General features: G+C 44.4%; 1 protein-coding gene and 1 pseudogene across 1 annotated transcript; one reads left to right on the forward strand and one right to left on the reverse strand.

Annotated features, from left to right (window-relative positions):
- Window positions 1-261: 261 nt before the first annotated feature.
- Window positions 262-1197, reverse strand: LOC137161574 (olfactory receptor 51G2-like). Its single transcript, XM_067560953.1, has one exon. The coding sequence runs from the start codon at window positions 1195-1197 to the stop codon at window positions 262-264; it is 936 nt and encodes a 311-aa protein (XP_067417054.1).
- A 10640-nt stretch (window positions 1198-11837) lies between these two features.
- On the forward strand, window positions 11838-12700 carry LOC137161593 (olfactory receptor 51G2-like; annotated as a pseudogene).
- Window positions 12701-15983: the final 3283 nt, after the last annotated feature.

Consider the following 15983-nt stretch of genomic DNA (forward strand, 5'->3'; position numbering starts at 1 on the left):
AAAAGGAAGGAGGGTCTTGTGGGTAAGGCATGACACCAGAATTTAGGCAATAAACAAAAAATTCCAAACTCTGGCACAGACTCCCTGTGTGACCTGGGACGTTGACCAGCAGAGCAGTGCACAAACCACAGGACCAGCCTCCCAGCTGGTCAGGCTGGATTCTCGCTGTCCCAGAGCTTCCCCCTGTGCTGTGGAGACTGGGGACAGAAGAAGCCAGTTACAGCCATTTGATTCTCTGGAGTTGGGTGATGAACTGACCCTTCACTTGACGAATACCCTGATTATCTTCACTCGAATTGCTTGTGTTTTCACGCTGTAAACGATTGGGTTCATCAGGGGTGGGACCAGCAAATAGATGTTGCCCAGGATAATCGAAAGTATTGGAGAAGAGTTCTTTACTAATCTATATATCATACCTGAGGCAATGTCTGGTGTGTAGAAGAGAAGGACGACGCAGATGTGGGAGACACAGGTATTCAGGGCCTTGAGGCGCTTCCCATGGCATGCAGTGCTTAGCACTGATTTAAGGATCATCACATAGGATAGGAGGATGAGCAGCAAGTCCAACCCCTGTGAAGAGACTATTAAAAAGAAGCCATAGAATATGTTGATTCTGAAATCCGAACAAGTCGTCGTCATGACCTCCTGGTGCAGGCAGAAGGAATGGGAGAGGATGTTGTCCTTACAGTATCGGTGCTGTTTTAGGAGAATGGGGAGTGGGAATATTAGGACAACTCCTCTTAACAGAGAGAGCAGTCCCATCTTAGCTATTCTCGGTAGGGTTAAGATGGAAGCATATCTCAGTGGGCTACAGATCGCAACAAAGCGGTCAAAGGCCATGAACAAGAGCACGGAGGATTCAATGAACGTAAGTGAGTGGATGAAGAACATCTGGGCAAAACAGGCATCATGGCTGATCTCCCTAGAGTGAAACAAGTATAAGCCCAGTGTTGTTGGTAGGGTGGATAAAGATAAGCCAAGGTCTGTAACAGCCAACATGGAAAGGAAAATGTACATGGGCTCATGGAGGGTTCGATCTGATACTATAATGAACAGAATGAGTGAATTTCCTAATATTGAAATAATGTACATGAAGCAGAAGGGGATGGAGATCCAGTCATGGACGTCTTCCAGCCCTGGTATTCCGGTGAGAAAGAACACTGGAGGTTGGAATTTGGTGTCATTGACTGCTGACATGATATACTGTATGGCTCCGAGGAGTTTTGAACTTTACTTCCTGAAAGGAAAAGTAATAGGAAATTAGATAATATTGAATGAAACATCATTCTGCTCTCAGTGCATGTCTACAGTATTCCCGAAAGTCAAGGAAGATCAACATAAACATACTCTTGGGTTTACACATGATGATTACCTGTTCTGTTCATTCCCTCTGAAGCCTCTGGCATTGGGTGTGTGAAAGACAGGATCCTGGGCTAGATGAGCTATTGATCTGACCCAGTGTGGCCATTCCCATATTCTTACATACACCACCAATAGGGAATGCCGGACTGGATCAGACCTGTAATGCATTTAGTCCATTTTCCTGTGCCTAGGAATAGAAATTTCAGAGGAAGGTAGATGAAGCCGTACAATAGCCAGCTGTGAGATAACATGCTCCCAAGGGAAAATTCCTCCTGATGCAGAAATATTTTATGGTGTAAATCAGGAAGGTTTATGACCCTCTCAAGCTATTTTAAAAACCCCTCACTACTGTAATTGGATTTTCTCGTTCCCTCTTTGAATCCTACTAAACTCTTGGTCCCATTGAAATCTTGTGGCTCTGAGTTCAACAGCATTCTTCAGCACTCTGTGATTTCATAATTGTGATCTTCTTGATCGCATGGTGAATATGGTCATTGTATGTATCTGTCCTGCACTGATGCTATTTATAAATGTGTTTCATTGCCTCATTATATTTTATTTATTTTCTCTATTCCTAAGAGCCCAAATTATCACACTACCTCTTTGCAGTATACATGAAAAATACTGAGGCCAGGTTCTGAATTCAGAAACTTTGACTGAAATAGCATCACTCCTGATATACCTGTGTAAATTCGATGAGAATCAGGCTCTATTAACTTTCACTTACCAAATACTCTCAGTGATACATTGTGCCCCAAAGAATCCCTCCAAAATAAGCCGAATGATTTGCCCGGCCAGTGTTGACTGGACGCAGACAGGCCGATCACCCTAAAAGCTTCTCTTTATCCTCACAGGACCCGCATCCTCCCCTCATGCGAGGGGTCTGTAGATCTTTGGCAAGTTCCAAGCTAACACAATGAGTTACTTCAGCTGGTGGGGGAGGGATTGGAGCCCAAATGATGAATAGTGCAAACACCAGTGTGACAGGTGCTGAGCAAGAACTGCTTAGTCTGCCCTCTGTCATGCCAGCTCCAGTTTAGGGAGGTAAATTATAGCTGGCTGGAGAGAAACTTGCGCCTAGTTAGAGAACCAGAGACAGCTGCCCGCACATTCAGCCTTGGGGCTGCATTAAGTGCTGAGAGGAGGGAAGCCAGGGGAGGGAGGCAGGAGGTGGAAGTAGAGCGATAGCTCTTCCCTGCGGGCTGCAGATGCTAGAAGGCAAGCTTGGAATGGTGGAAATGTGGTAGGAGCACAACCTGCAAATAAAACTGCACCAATCGTTCCTGAACCTGAGAGTCTCCCTCTGACTTTGTGAATGCAGCAGAAGTAGAAGCAGAGCAGGCACTGCAACACCCTGCTACAACTGGTTTTGCACTAATATCCAGTTGAGAGTGCAAGTTACTACAGCGACTCTTGTGTGGGTATAAATTACATACAACCACTATATGATCCCCTGGACTACACCTCATCTCCACCCTTTGCTGAAACACAGACCAGCGGTTCTCTTGTTTCATGCCTTTTTGGAATGTCTTGCCCAATTGTATCAGAATTATTGTGTGCACGATTCTGAATGTAAGTATTACAAACAGCTCCTGGTAAGTTACCAGGAGACAGTATCATACAACTGCTCACTGAACAAAGAGTTAAGAGCACAAACGCATTGCAAACAGAGTTTGGAATGCCTCTGAAATATTTTCTAAAGCAAAAGCCATTAAGTAGTAAATTTACTCCTGCTCCAACAACTCTGCTGCTGCCTTTCGATAGACATGCATGTAAAGAAAGTTTGGTCTGTACTAAATGCATTACAATGAAACCTTTTGGCATAACATTTCTAGAATTGTACTTTAGTACACACATGTAAATCCATTCTTTCCCACCTAATCTTTCAAGGATGATTTCTCAGATAAGAGGCAGATCTAAAACGTAGCGTATCATCTGGATTTCTTCAGAACTTGAAAAGATTGTAGCCTGTGGGCCCTCATTCAATCGCCTGTCAGCAAACAAAAACTGGGAAATCCTTTGCAGCTAGTAGCTTCCCTATCCCTGGGTTCATAGCTGCCTGGTTCTCTGAAGGCTTTGGGATCAGCATATACCATGTTCATTCCCTGGCCTCTCACTCTCTAGTACACTGGTTTTCGACCTTTTTCTTTTCCCCAACAAAATTTCAAATGCAGGTGCAAATGGCTTTAGAAATCTTACACATAGTCTGCAAAACCCCCCAGGGGCCATGTAACACCGGTTGAAACCACTGTTCTAGGACAGAGTAACCCCAGCACCTGTTACTCAGCTATGATGAGGGTTTGTGCGAAGTGGGTTTGAAAGTGAAAAGCATGAGTATTCATGAAAATCAAACTTCAATTCACACATGTATGTTGTGTATTGCTTTCTCTCTTTCTCTGACTGTCTATGTATTGTGTTCATAAAATCCATGCTCTCCCGGAACGATATTGTGACAGACATGGAGCTGAGCTGCCATAATTATGAATGTGTATGTGAAACCCAATTCTTGGGCTGTTGATATGGCTATATTGGGTTAAATATCAGGATATGACCAGTATGGCTAGTCTTAGTTTAATAGCAGGCTGCTGGAAAACAAGCAGGAAGGGAAACAAGAGCTCAGGAAAAGCCATCTCTCACTAAACACTTCAGGGAGGTTGAGACAACCCCCGAGCTTCACACTTGGAAGACCTCAATTCCCGCCAAGTTACACAGCTTGTTCTGCCAGTGCTGGGAGTGTGTACAGAAGTGGGGCAGCTGGTGCTGAGAAATTCTCTAGACTGACACCCCCACCCATGGGAAAGTCAGAAGATACTCACACTTGCTGGGTCCCCATCAGAGTGGGGGGTGCTTGAGGTAGGAGACACTTAAAGACTGTTGTTTTAAAACCCGTTTATTCTCTCATGTGATGTTTTATTCCTACTAGAATAGTTCCAGAGGGGTAGCCGTGTTAGTCTGTATACAGCAAGAACAACGAGAGTTCTGTGACACTTTAAATTTGTCAGTCTTTAAAGTGCCACAGAACTCTCATTTTTATTCCTACTGTTCAGATTAAACAACATTCTGATTCAGGAAGGCTGGCTGGTCACTCTTCCACAGGGCACAGACTCCCACAGGGAAGAACTACAGGTACTACGCTAGTATGACCTCCTGGGCAAGATGATTTGACCAACAGTGTGCAGTAGCCCAGAGCCCAGCCTGAGGGTGGGAGAATGGTGGGATTCCACCCAAGGAGATGAAAAAGGATGAGGTTGACATCTGGCATTCGGAGACCAGGGAGGGGGCAGAGATGCAGGTAGCCCTGTAACGGTGAGGGGTTTTTACAAGGCTAAACTGCTGGAGCCCATATCCTGTCAGGAAAGAGAACTATTCCATGTGCCTTATCTGACCGGTTACCACAAAGCAACACAGTTCTGAAGTCCTGCAATCACAGTCAAGCCACAGAATAAAAGCTTTGAACAGGGATTTGCCAACTAGATTTCCAGACGGAAATATACCTGAGATGATTTAGGAATTTCTTATTGATATTTCATGGAGTCTTCTCCAGCCCAAAGCACACGGCACCTCTGGAAATGGGACCATTGAGAAACCCTGACTCAGGATTTGAGGTCTTCACACTTCAAGCTCCTTTTGAATCTGGGGTTTCTGTGTAGCTGGAATGATCCCCCATGGACGACAGGCAGATGGAGTGGAGGGTCCCCCAGCTACCTAGTGCTGCCTGCTCTCCAGCCCCTGTCACTGACTCACACCCACAGCCCAGTAGAGTCAGCTGCTGCTGCACAGAACATCTGCCCATCTCAACAGCTGGCAGCCTTTACCCTTCTCTTTAAAAGACAAAGAAACCTGCCAACGTACCCAAGGCCTGTGAGAAGGGGAGCAGCTGCCAGCAGAGATCTGCACCCTAACGGAGAAGGAGTCAGCGGAGAGCTTGCACGGGCAGCAGGCAGTGTCTGCTCAGACAGGCTGCAACTATCCTTATGAAGCATGTTTGCCCATTTCCTAAGGGGACACATGACCCCCTGGGACCCTCAGCTGATTGGTTCAGTGTGTGCCAGCTTTAACCCCATCACGGCCAATGGCAAATTGCAGGAAGCCCAATCCCAGGGGATGTGCGGTGATGCCACCAAGCCAGAAAGCAGCACAAGCCCTGCCGCATGATCTCTTCCTGCAATCCAGGCTGTCAGCAAGGTGCATACGGCTTAGAGGACACACAGGGCTCCCTCGAAGGCGGCCGAGTACTACCGATGATGCTTTTACAGCTATAATCTCGCTGCAATACAGTAAATCTTGCTGCAATATAGACTAATAATATTTTTGTAGGATCAGATTTCTCCCCGGCATCCCCATTTCCTGCACTTCAAACCTAGGGTGCAAGCTGGGGAAGGAAAATTCCACACAGCTCCTACCTGGAAATTTCCCTTAGATTGTTCCAGTAGGGCAGGTCCCTTCCCTTCTCCCTGAGATATAAACAGGGTGACCCAGCATCCATGGATCTCCAAAGCTATGCACAGATCTCAGTGATCCCCGGATAGCCAGGCCCTCCCACCCACAATCTCTGTGCCTCCACAACTGCTCTAGGACCCTCTGGAGTTTCCTGGGAGCACAGGTTCACTGGCGATGTGCTACCGGGGCCTGTCGCAGTAGCCACTACCCACAGGATCTGCTGGAGAGGCCGGACTATATCGTCCTCAACCTGTTCTTTCAGTGCTGAGACCTGCTCACCTCCTTCCCATTCTGTGCTGCCTGATGTAGTAGTTTGGGAGCTGAACTTTTCTGTAAAGACAGAGGCGAAGAAAACAGAGTACTTCAGCTTTTTCCACACCATCTCTCCAGGTTGCCTCCCCCATTCACTAAGGGGCCCACACTTTCCCTGACCTTCCTCTTGTTACTAACATAGCTGTAGGAAACCTTCACATCCCTTCCTAGCGGCAACTCCAGTTGTGCTGTGGCTTTCTTGATTTCCTCCCTGCATATCAAGCAGGATTTTATACTGCTCTCTAGTCGTCTGTCCAAGCTTCCACTTCCTGTAAGCTTCCTTTTTGTGCTTAAGTTCCTGTAAGATTTCTTTGTTAAGCTAAGCTCTTTGGATGCCCTATTTGCTATTTTTTTCTCTACACACGGATGTTTTTTTCCTGTCCCTTCAATAAGGTTTCTTGTAAATAAAGTCATCTTCCTTGGATGTCATTAACCCCTCAGATTAGCCTTCCAGGGGATCCTGCCCATCATCTCCCGGAGGGAGTCAAAGTCTGGTTTTCTGATGTTCAGAGTTCTTCTGTTCTCCTACATTTTTTTGGTCAGTAACACCATGGCAACTGAGTGTAAATGATCAGTTTTATATGAATTCCCCCCCCCAAATGGATGAAAAAGAAACATTTTTACTATGGGTCAACTTTTTCATTTGTTGAAAATTCTCTGTTTTCCAGCCCAGCTCTAGCTCAAACCATGAGCCTCTGTTAGTCGTGTTACTGGACCCCCCTAAGTGTCAGCACCAGCCCCACATCAGTTCTCTGTACTGAGCAGCCCTGGGACTTCTGCTGCGGGGGCTATGCTGGCTCTATGGAAGAGGGAACCCCTGGAAATGGCCTGTCTGTAGTGACCCATCCGTCTGTGGAAGAATCTAAGAACACAAGAACGACCACGTTGGTTGAGACCAATGGTCCATGGAGCCCAGTATCCTGTCTGCCGACAGTGGCCGGTGCCAGATGCTTCAGAGAGAGTGAGCAGAACAGGGCAATTTAGCAACTGATCCATCGCCTGTCACCTAGACTCAGCTTCTAGCAATCAGAGGTTTAGAGAAACCCCGTGCATGGGACTGCCTCCCTGACCAGCTTGTCCTCCGTGGGCTTCCTTAATTCTTTTCTGGTCCCAGATATAATTTTGTCCTTCACAACATTCCCTGGCTAGGAGTTCCACAGGCTGCCTGCCCATTGTGTGAAAAAGATCTTCCTTTTTTTTATATTTAAACCTGCTTCCAATTACTAATTTCATTGGCTGACCCATGGCTCTTGTTTTATGAGAAGAGATAAATAACGTTTTCTTATTCACTTTCTCCACTCCAGTCTTGGTTTTATACCTCTCTATCACAATCTATTAAGAAGCCTAGTCTTATTAATCTCTCCTTATGTGGAAGCCGTTCCCTTCCCCCTAATCATTTTTGTCACCCTTCAATGCACTATTTCCAAGTCAAATATATTGTTTTTGAGATGGGCGACCAGAACTGCACGCACTATTCAAGATGTGGGCAAACCGTGGGCTTATACAGTGGCATTATGATATTTTCTGTTTTATTATCTATCCTTTTCCTCATGGTTCTTAACATTCTATTAGCTTTTTTTACAGCTGCTGCAAATTGAGTGGATGCTTTCAGGGAACAATCCACAGAGATTCCAAGATCTCTTTCTGGAGTGGTAACAGCTGATTTAGACCATATCATTTTATATGCATAGTTGAGATTATGTTTTTGAATGTTCTTTCCTTAGCATTTATCAACACTGAATTTCATCTGCTATTTTGTTGCCCAGTCGCCCAGTTTTCTAAAATCCCTTTGTAATGCTTCACAGTGAGCACTGGGTTTAACTGTCTTCAATTGTTTTGTATCATCTGAAAATTTTTCCACCTCACTGTTTACCCCTTTTCAAGATCACTTATGAATGCGTGGAACAGTACTGGTCCCATTATACAAGGGGACACGACTATTTAACTCTCTCCATTTTGAAAACTGGCCATTTATTCCTACTCTTTGTTTCCTATCTTTTAACCAGTTACTTATGCATAGAGGAATTATTCTTTTATGCCATAACATCTTACTTTGCATAAGATACTTTGGTGAGGGAGCTTGTCAAAGGCTCTCTGAAAATATAAATACAATATATCCAGTGGATCACCCTTCTCCACGTGTTTGTTGACCTCCTCAAAGAATTGTAGTAGATTGGTGAGGTATGATTTCACGGTACAGAAATCATGTTGACTCTTCCCTAACAAATTGTGTTCAACTATGTATCTGATAATTCCTTATTATAGTTTCAACCAGTTTGCCTGGTATGGATGTTTACAGACCTATAATTGTTAGGATCGCCTCTGGCACCTTATTTAAAGATTGTTGTCACATTAGCTATCCCCAACTCTTCTGGAACAGAAGCTAATTTAAATGATATGTAACATTACACAAATAGCAGTTCCTTCAGAACTCTTGGGTGAATCCCATCTGGTCCTGTGCTCGTACATTACTATTTAATTAATCAATCTCCTGATGACAAGTGCTCTGTGAGAGCTAGAGTTTATTATTAAGCCCTGGGTGAAAGATCGCTGTATAGCCAACTGCTGGGTCCCATCCCACTCCAGGCCCATCATGCCCGTGCATGGCTTTGGTGCTGCTAAATGCACCAGATAAAAGATCGAAGTGCCTATTTTGGCCTGAAAGTGCCTGGGGATCATGTTCTCCTCTGAGTTCTTCACATCCTCAGACACACGCCCGGCCCTGACAAAGACTGAAAAATAATAATAAATTCTGCTTTATACCCAGAACCAATGACAATCGAGCTTGTCCTTCATGTATTTTATTTAAATTATGCATAATGAATGCATGGAGAACCTGGCCACCAGCTGTTGTTTCTTAGAAGATTAGGTGGGTTCAACAAAAGGACTGGATGTTTTTACATCTGACAGGAACACAAACAGCTGTGTGCAACAGGAGCACAAAATGGAGAAGAGTTTTGTTCTCTTTTATTTAGAGGTTGTTACCTTCTGCTCCCGTCTTGTGGCTGAGAAAAGGAAGGAGGGTCTTGTGGATAAGGCAGAGCACCAGGAATAAGACAACTCACATTGAATTCCGAACTCTTCCACAGACTCCCTGTGTGACGTTGGACCTTGAGTTGCAGAGTAGAGTCCAAATCATAGGACCGACATGTGAGCTGTACCAGTTGAATTCTATACTGCCCTAGGCCTCCCCCTGCGCTGTGGAGAGTCGGGATAGCAAAGAGCCAGTTACAGGGGATTCATTTTCCGGAGCTCCTGATGAACTGAACCTTCACTTGATAAACATCCTGATTATCCTTGCAAGAATGTGTTTGGTTTTCATGCTGTACACGATTGGGTTCATCAGGGGCTGGATCAGCCAGGAGACATTGCCCAGGACATTCTGAACCAAGGGAGAAGAGCTCTTCATGAATCTGTATATCACAGAGAAGCCAATCCCTGGCATGTAGAAGAGCAGGATGTTGCAGAAGTGGGAGACGCAGCTGTTCAGGGCCTTGAGGTGTGTCACATGGGAAGTGATGCTCAGCACTGTTTTGAGGATCATCACACAGGATATGAAGATGAACAGTAAGTCATCTCTGATATCTGATATCTGAACAAGGCATCGTCATGACCTCCTAGTTCAGGCAGCAGGAATGGTAGAGGATGTTCGCCTGACAGTATTGGTACTGTTTCAGGAGAATGGGGAGTGGGAATATTAGGGGCACCCCCCAAACAAAGACACCAGTCCCATCATGGATATTCTTGAGGGGGTTTAAGATAGACGCACATCTGAGTGGGTTACAGATCACAACAAAGCAGTCAAAGGCCATGGACAAGATCACAGCAGATCAGTGTATGTAAGCGAGTGGATGAAGAACAGCTGGGAAAAACAGGCATCGTGGCTAATCTCCCTAGAGTTAAACCAGTATATGCCCAGTGTCATCGGCATGGTGGATATTGATAAACCCAAGGTCTGTGGTGGCCAACATGGAAAGGAAAATGTACATGGGCTCATGGAGGTTTGGATCTGTTTTTATAATAAACAGAATGACAGAATTTTCCTAATATGGAAAAAAAAACATACATTAAACTTACATAAAAAGAGAAGGAACACTGAAAGCTGGAATTTGGAGTCATTGACAGCTGTCATAATGCACTGGGCAGGTCTGTGGACTTTTGAAAGTTACTTCCTGAAAAGAAAAATAAGAGGAGACTAAATGATATTGAATGAGACATCATTCTGCTCTCAGTGCAAGTCTACAGACTTCTTGGAGCTCAGGCAAGGTCAGCAAAACCATAGTCTTGAATTTATATTTAACGATTATCTGTCCTATTCATTCCATAGGAAGCACCTGGCATTTGTCTCTGTTGGAAGACAGGATACTGGGCTTGGTGCACCATTGGTCTGATCCTATTTAGCCATTCTTATATTCTTATGTACACCACTTATACAAAGATAAGTATCGTCAGATTGGATTAGACGTGTAGTCCATCTAGCCCAGTATCCAGTGGCCAGTACCAGAAGCTTCAAAGAAAAGTAAGAGAAGCCCTGCAATAGAGACTTGTGAGATATCCTGCTCCCAGGGAAAGATTCCTTCTGCCACTCCTTAATTTGTCTCCTGTGTTTTCAGCAACCTCAGGCGTCCTTGCACACCGATGAGTGTTGCCTGCTCCCAAGTAACCCAGAAAAAGAAGAGAGTTACAGAAATACCTACAGACCCCTCGCATGAGGAGAGGATGGGGGTCCTGTGAGGATAAAGAAAATCCTGTGGGATGATCGACCTCTCTGCAGCCAGACAACACGGGTGGGGCAAAGCATTCAGATTCTCTTGGAGGGATTCTTGGAGGTCAGAGTGTATCACCTATAGCATTTGGTAAGTGAAAGTTAATAGAGTCTGATTGAATGTACACGTGAATCTGGAGTGATGCTGTGTACTGCAAAGACTCAGTGGCGTAATTTGGGATCTCAGTAGTAGAAATTTTTTTTAAAAAAATATAATGAGGGAATGTTTATAAATAGCATCAGTGCAGGACAGATGAATACAGAGACCATTTTCACTATGTGGTCAACAGGGTCACAATTATTAAATCACAGAGTGCTGAAGTAGGCTGTGGAACACACAGCCACAAGATATCAATGGGACCAAGAGTTTAGTAGGATTCAAAGAGGAACTGGATGTCTATATGGGTAATCAGATAATCTAATTACAGTAGTGAAGGCTTTTTAAAATGGCTTGGGAGGGCTATAAATCTTCCCGATTTACACCATAAACTATGTCTAATTAATGCCTGGCAGAAGGAATCTTTCCCTGGGAGCAGGATATCTCACAAGTCTCTATTGCAGGGCTTCTCTTACTTTTCTTTGAAGCTTCTGGCACTGGCCACTGGATACTGGGCTAAATGGACTACAGATCTAATCCAATCTGACGATAATTATCTTTGTATAAGTGGTGTACATAAGAATATAAGAATGGCCATATAGAGTCAGACCAATGGTCCATCAAACCCAGTATCCTGTCTTCCAACAGAGAGAAATGCCAGGTGCTTCCGATGGAATGAACAGAACAGACAATCAAGTATAAATCCAATACTACGTTTTTGCTGATCTTGCCTGAGCTCCTAGAAGTCTCTAGACTTGCACTGAGATCAGAATGATGTCTCCTTCAATATCATCTAGTCTCTTCCTATTTTTCCTTTCAGGAAAGTAACTTTCAAAAGTCCTCAGACCTGCCCAGTGCATTATGTCAGCTGTCAATGACTTCAAATTCCAACCTGCAGTGTTCCTTCTCACCGGAATACCTGGGCTGGAAGATGTCCATGTCTGGATTTCTATCCCCTTCAGCTTAATGTATGTTACTTCGATATTAAGAAATTCACTCATTCTGTTTATTATAAAAACAGATCCAAACCTCCATGAGCCCATGTACATTTTCCTTTCCATGTTGGCGTTACAGACCTTGGTTTATCAGTATCCACCATGCCAACGACGCTGGGCATATTCTGGTTTAACTCTAGTGCTCTTGTCCATGGCCTTAGACCACTTTGTTGTGATCTTTATCCTCCTGAGAAATGATTCCATCTTAACCCCACACAGAATATCCAAGATGGGACTGGTGTCTCTGTTTAGAGGGGTGGCCCTAATATTCCCACTCCCCATTCTCCTGAAACAGTACCAATACTGTCAGGCCAACATCCTCTCCCATTCGTACTGCCTGAACCAGGAGGTCCTGACAATGGCTTGTTCAGATTTCAGAGTCAATATAATCTATGGGTTCTTTTTAATAGTCTCTTCAGTGGGGTTGGACTTGCTGCTTATCCTCCTATCCTATGTGATGATCCTCAAAACAGTGCTGAGCATCACTTCCCATGCAGTGTACTTTAAGTCCCTCAACACCTGCGTCTCCCATGTCTGCTTCATCCTGCTCTTCTACATGTCAGGGATTGGCTTGTCTGTGCTATACAGATTCGTGAAGAGTTCTTCCCCCTTGGTTCAGAATGTCATGAGCAATGTGTCTTTGATGGTCCCGCCCTGATGAACCCAATCGTGTACAGCGTGAAAACGAAACACATTCGTGCAAGGATAATCAGGGTATTTGTCAAGTGAAGGTTCAGTTCACCAGGAGCTCCAGAAAATTCAACCCCTGTAACTGGCTCCTTGCTATCCCGACTCTCCACAGTGTAGGGGGAGCAGAGAATTCAACCAGTCCAGCTTGCATGTTGGTGCTAAGTTTGGTGCAATACTCTGCAATTCAAGGTCCAACATCACACAGGGAGCCTGTGGATGAGCTCGGAATTCAGTGTGAGTTGCCTTATTCCTGGTGTCCTGCCTTACCCAAAAGACCTTCTTTCCTTTTCCCAGTCACAGGATGGGAGCAGAAGGTAACAACCTCTAAATAAAAGAGATCAAAGCTCTTCTACTTTTTCTGCTCTTGTTGCACACAGCTGTGTGTGTTCCTGTGAGATGTAAAAATGTCCAGTCTTTTGTTGAACCCACCTAATCTCCTAAGCAACAGCAGCTGGTGGCCAGGATCTCCATGCATTCATTATGCATAATTTAAATAAAATACATGAAGGACAAGCTCGATTGTCATTGGTTCTGTGTATAAAGCAGAATTTTTTTTTTTCAGTCTTTGTCAAGGCAGGCATGTGCCTGGGGATGTGAAGATCCCCAAAGAGAACATGATCCCTGGGCACTTTCAGGCTAAAATAAGCACTTGGATCTGGTATCTGGTGCATTTAGCAGCACCAAAGCCATGCACAAATGCCATGAGCCTGCAATGGGTTGGGACCCAGCAGTTGGCTATACAGCGATCTTTTACCCAGGGCTTAATAATAAACCCTAGCTCTCACAGAGCCCTTCTCATCAGGAGATTGATTAATTAAATAGTAATGTATGAGCACAGGACAAGATGGGATTCACTCAAGAGTTCTGAAGTTACACACCCATAAAGCTGTGGAACTGTTAATTGTGTAATGTTACATATCATTTAAATCAGCTTTTGTTCCAGATGAGTTGGGGATAGCTAATGTGACAACAATTTTTAAAGAAGGTTCCAGAGGCGATCCCAGCAATTATAGGTCAGTAAACATCTGTACTAGACAAACAGGTTGAAACTATAATAAAGAATTTTCAGACACATAGATGAACACGATTTGTTAGGGAAGAGTCAACATGATTTCTGTACAGTGAAATCATACCTGACCAATCTACTACAATTATTTGAGGAGGTCAACGAACACGTGGAGAAGGGTGATCCACTGGATATATTGTATTTATATTTTCAGAGAGCCTTTGACAAGCTCCCTCACTGAAGGATCTTAAGGAAAGTAATCTGTCATGGCATAGAATAAGAATTCCTCTATGCATCTGTAAATGTTTAAAAGATAGGAAATAAAGAATAGGAATAAATTACCAGTTTTTAAAATGGAGAGAGTTAAATAGTGGTGTCCTCTGGGTGTGTATAATGGGACCGGTACTGTTCCACACATTCATAAGTAATCTGGAAAATGTTTAGGGGATGGAACAGCTTCCATATAAGGAGAGATTAATAAGACTAGGCTTATTAATTGGTTCTGGTAGAGATCTACATAATCATGACTGGTGTGGAGAAAGTGAATAAGAAAGTGTTATTTACCTCTTCTCATAAAGCAAGAGCCAGGGGTCAGCCAATGAAATAGATAATTTGCAGCAGGTTTAAAAAAAAAAAAAAAAAAAAAAGGATGATCTTTTTCACACAACGGGCAGGCCACGTGTAGATCTTGTGGCCAGGGAATTTTGTGAAGGTCAGAAGAATAACTGGGCCCAGAAAAGAATTACACAGGCCCACCGAGGACAGGTACATCGATGGCTATCAGCCAAGCTGGTCAGAGAGGCAACCCCGTGCTCTTTGTGTCTAAACTTCTAACTGCCAGAAGTTAGAAGGTGACGGAAGCAACACATTAGCAAGGAAAATATAGCACACCGCAGGGGGATGTGGGTTTTCTCTGTGTCCCTAAGAAACACCTCCTTACATCTAATCTTCTCCAGCTGATTCAACAGTCATTCAAACACACACCCAACAGCTGTATACAGCCCTTCTGCTTATATTTTTCAGCTAGAGACCTGATTTTTTCCCAGAAAGCATTTTTTCCTATTTTTTAAATCTATTTAACTTTTTGAAGTTGTGAGAAATTAGGGGTGTGTCAGACGAAAATTTCTGTTATTGATGGAACTATTTTTTTGTCGGTTTGCGTGTGTGTGTGTGTGATAAAATCAACACTTACTGATATTTACCAATAACAATTTAACTCTTATCAAGCAAGTCAGAAGGCATTTGACACTGTGCTGACCACACCCATAATCCTTTTCTTTCTTGCCTAGTCTTTTGAAGAGAAAAGACTTAGCTAGCAAGAGCATTGCTATGTGAGAGCCAGGACTACTGGATCCCCAGCAGACATACGGCCAGCATGGCTCTCCTGAATGGAGGAAGTTCTATGGCGGGTATTACACGGGAGGTCAGAGGCGATGATCACAAGGGTCCCTTCTGGCCTTGGAATCTATGAATTCTGTTCTATTCTGCTGAGGTTCTGATACCATGTCAGCACCAAAGTCAACATCAGCTGACGATCTGGCTGTACTATGTCCAACGGCTGTGCCCAGTCCTAGAAATTAAAAACCAACCCACAAAAACGACATTACAGAACTAATGGTCTTAGTGAATTTTATGGTGGAGAAAGCTTCTGGGCTGACAGGCAGCTCTGGGACCTTTAGTCCTCTCTGTATCCACAGATTACGAATAAAGCTAAGATTTAGTCATCGGTATTTTTAGTAAAAGTCTTGGATCAGGTCACGGGCAAAGAACAAAAATTCACATCCCGTGAGCCATCCATGACTTTTACTATAAATACCCCCGACTAAATCTTAGCTGCTCCCGGGACACCACTGCTCAGGTCGTCCTTGGGGCCATCCGCACCAGCCGCTAGGGACACCAGATAGCAAGTGTGAAAAATTGGGACAAGCGGTGGGGGAAAACAGCAACCTATATAAGACAAAGCCTCGAATATCGGGACTGTCCCTATAAAATCAGGACATCCGGTCAGTCTAGTGGCCACTCCAGCAGCTGGGAGTAGTGTGGCGAATCCCAGGGCGGCCCGAGTGGATGGTCCTGAGGTCCCTGGTCCCTGAGGTCAGCCACACCAGCTGCTGCAGCTGCGGTAGTCACAGAGAGTCATGGAATCCATGATCACTGTGACAGACTTGCAGCCTTAATTATGAATAACCCAGGCAGTGATGGGGTGAACGTCTCTCACGTGCTCCCCTGCTCTCTGAGCTGAAGGCACCAGCCCCGCAGGGGAGAAAGCTCACCCCGTCACACGGTCAGTCTCCACATCCCGTTTGATCTTTGGCA

Source organism: Emydura macquarii, unplaced genomic scaffold (genome assembly GCF_026122565.2).
Source record: "Emydura macquarii macquarii isolate MOO-44397 ecotype Brisbane River unplaced genomic scaffold, CSIRO-AGI_Emac_v2 contig_2325, whole genome shotgun sequence".
Taxonomy (NCBI): domain Eukaryota; kingdom Metazoa; phylum Chordata; order Testudines; family Chelidae; genus Emydura; species Emydura macquarii.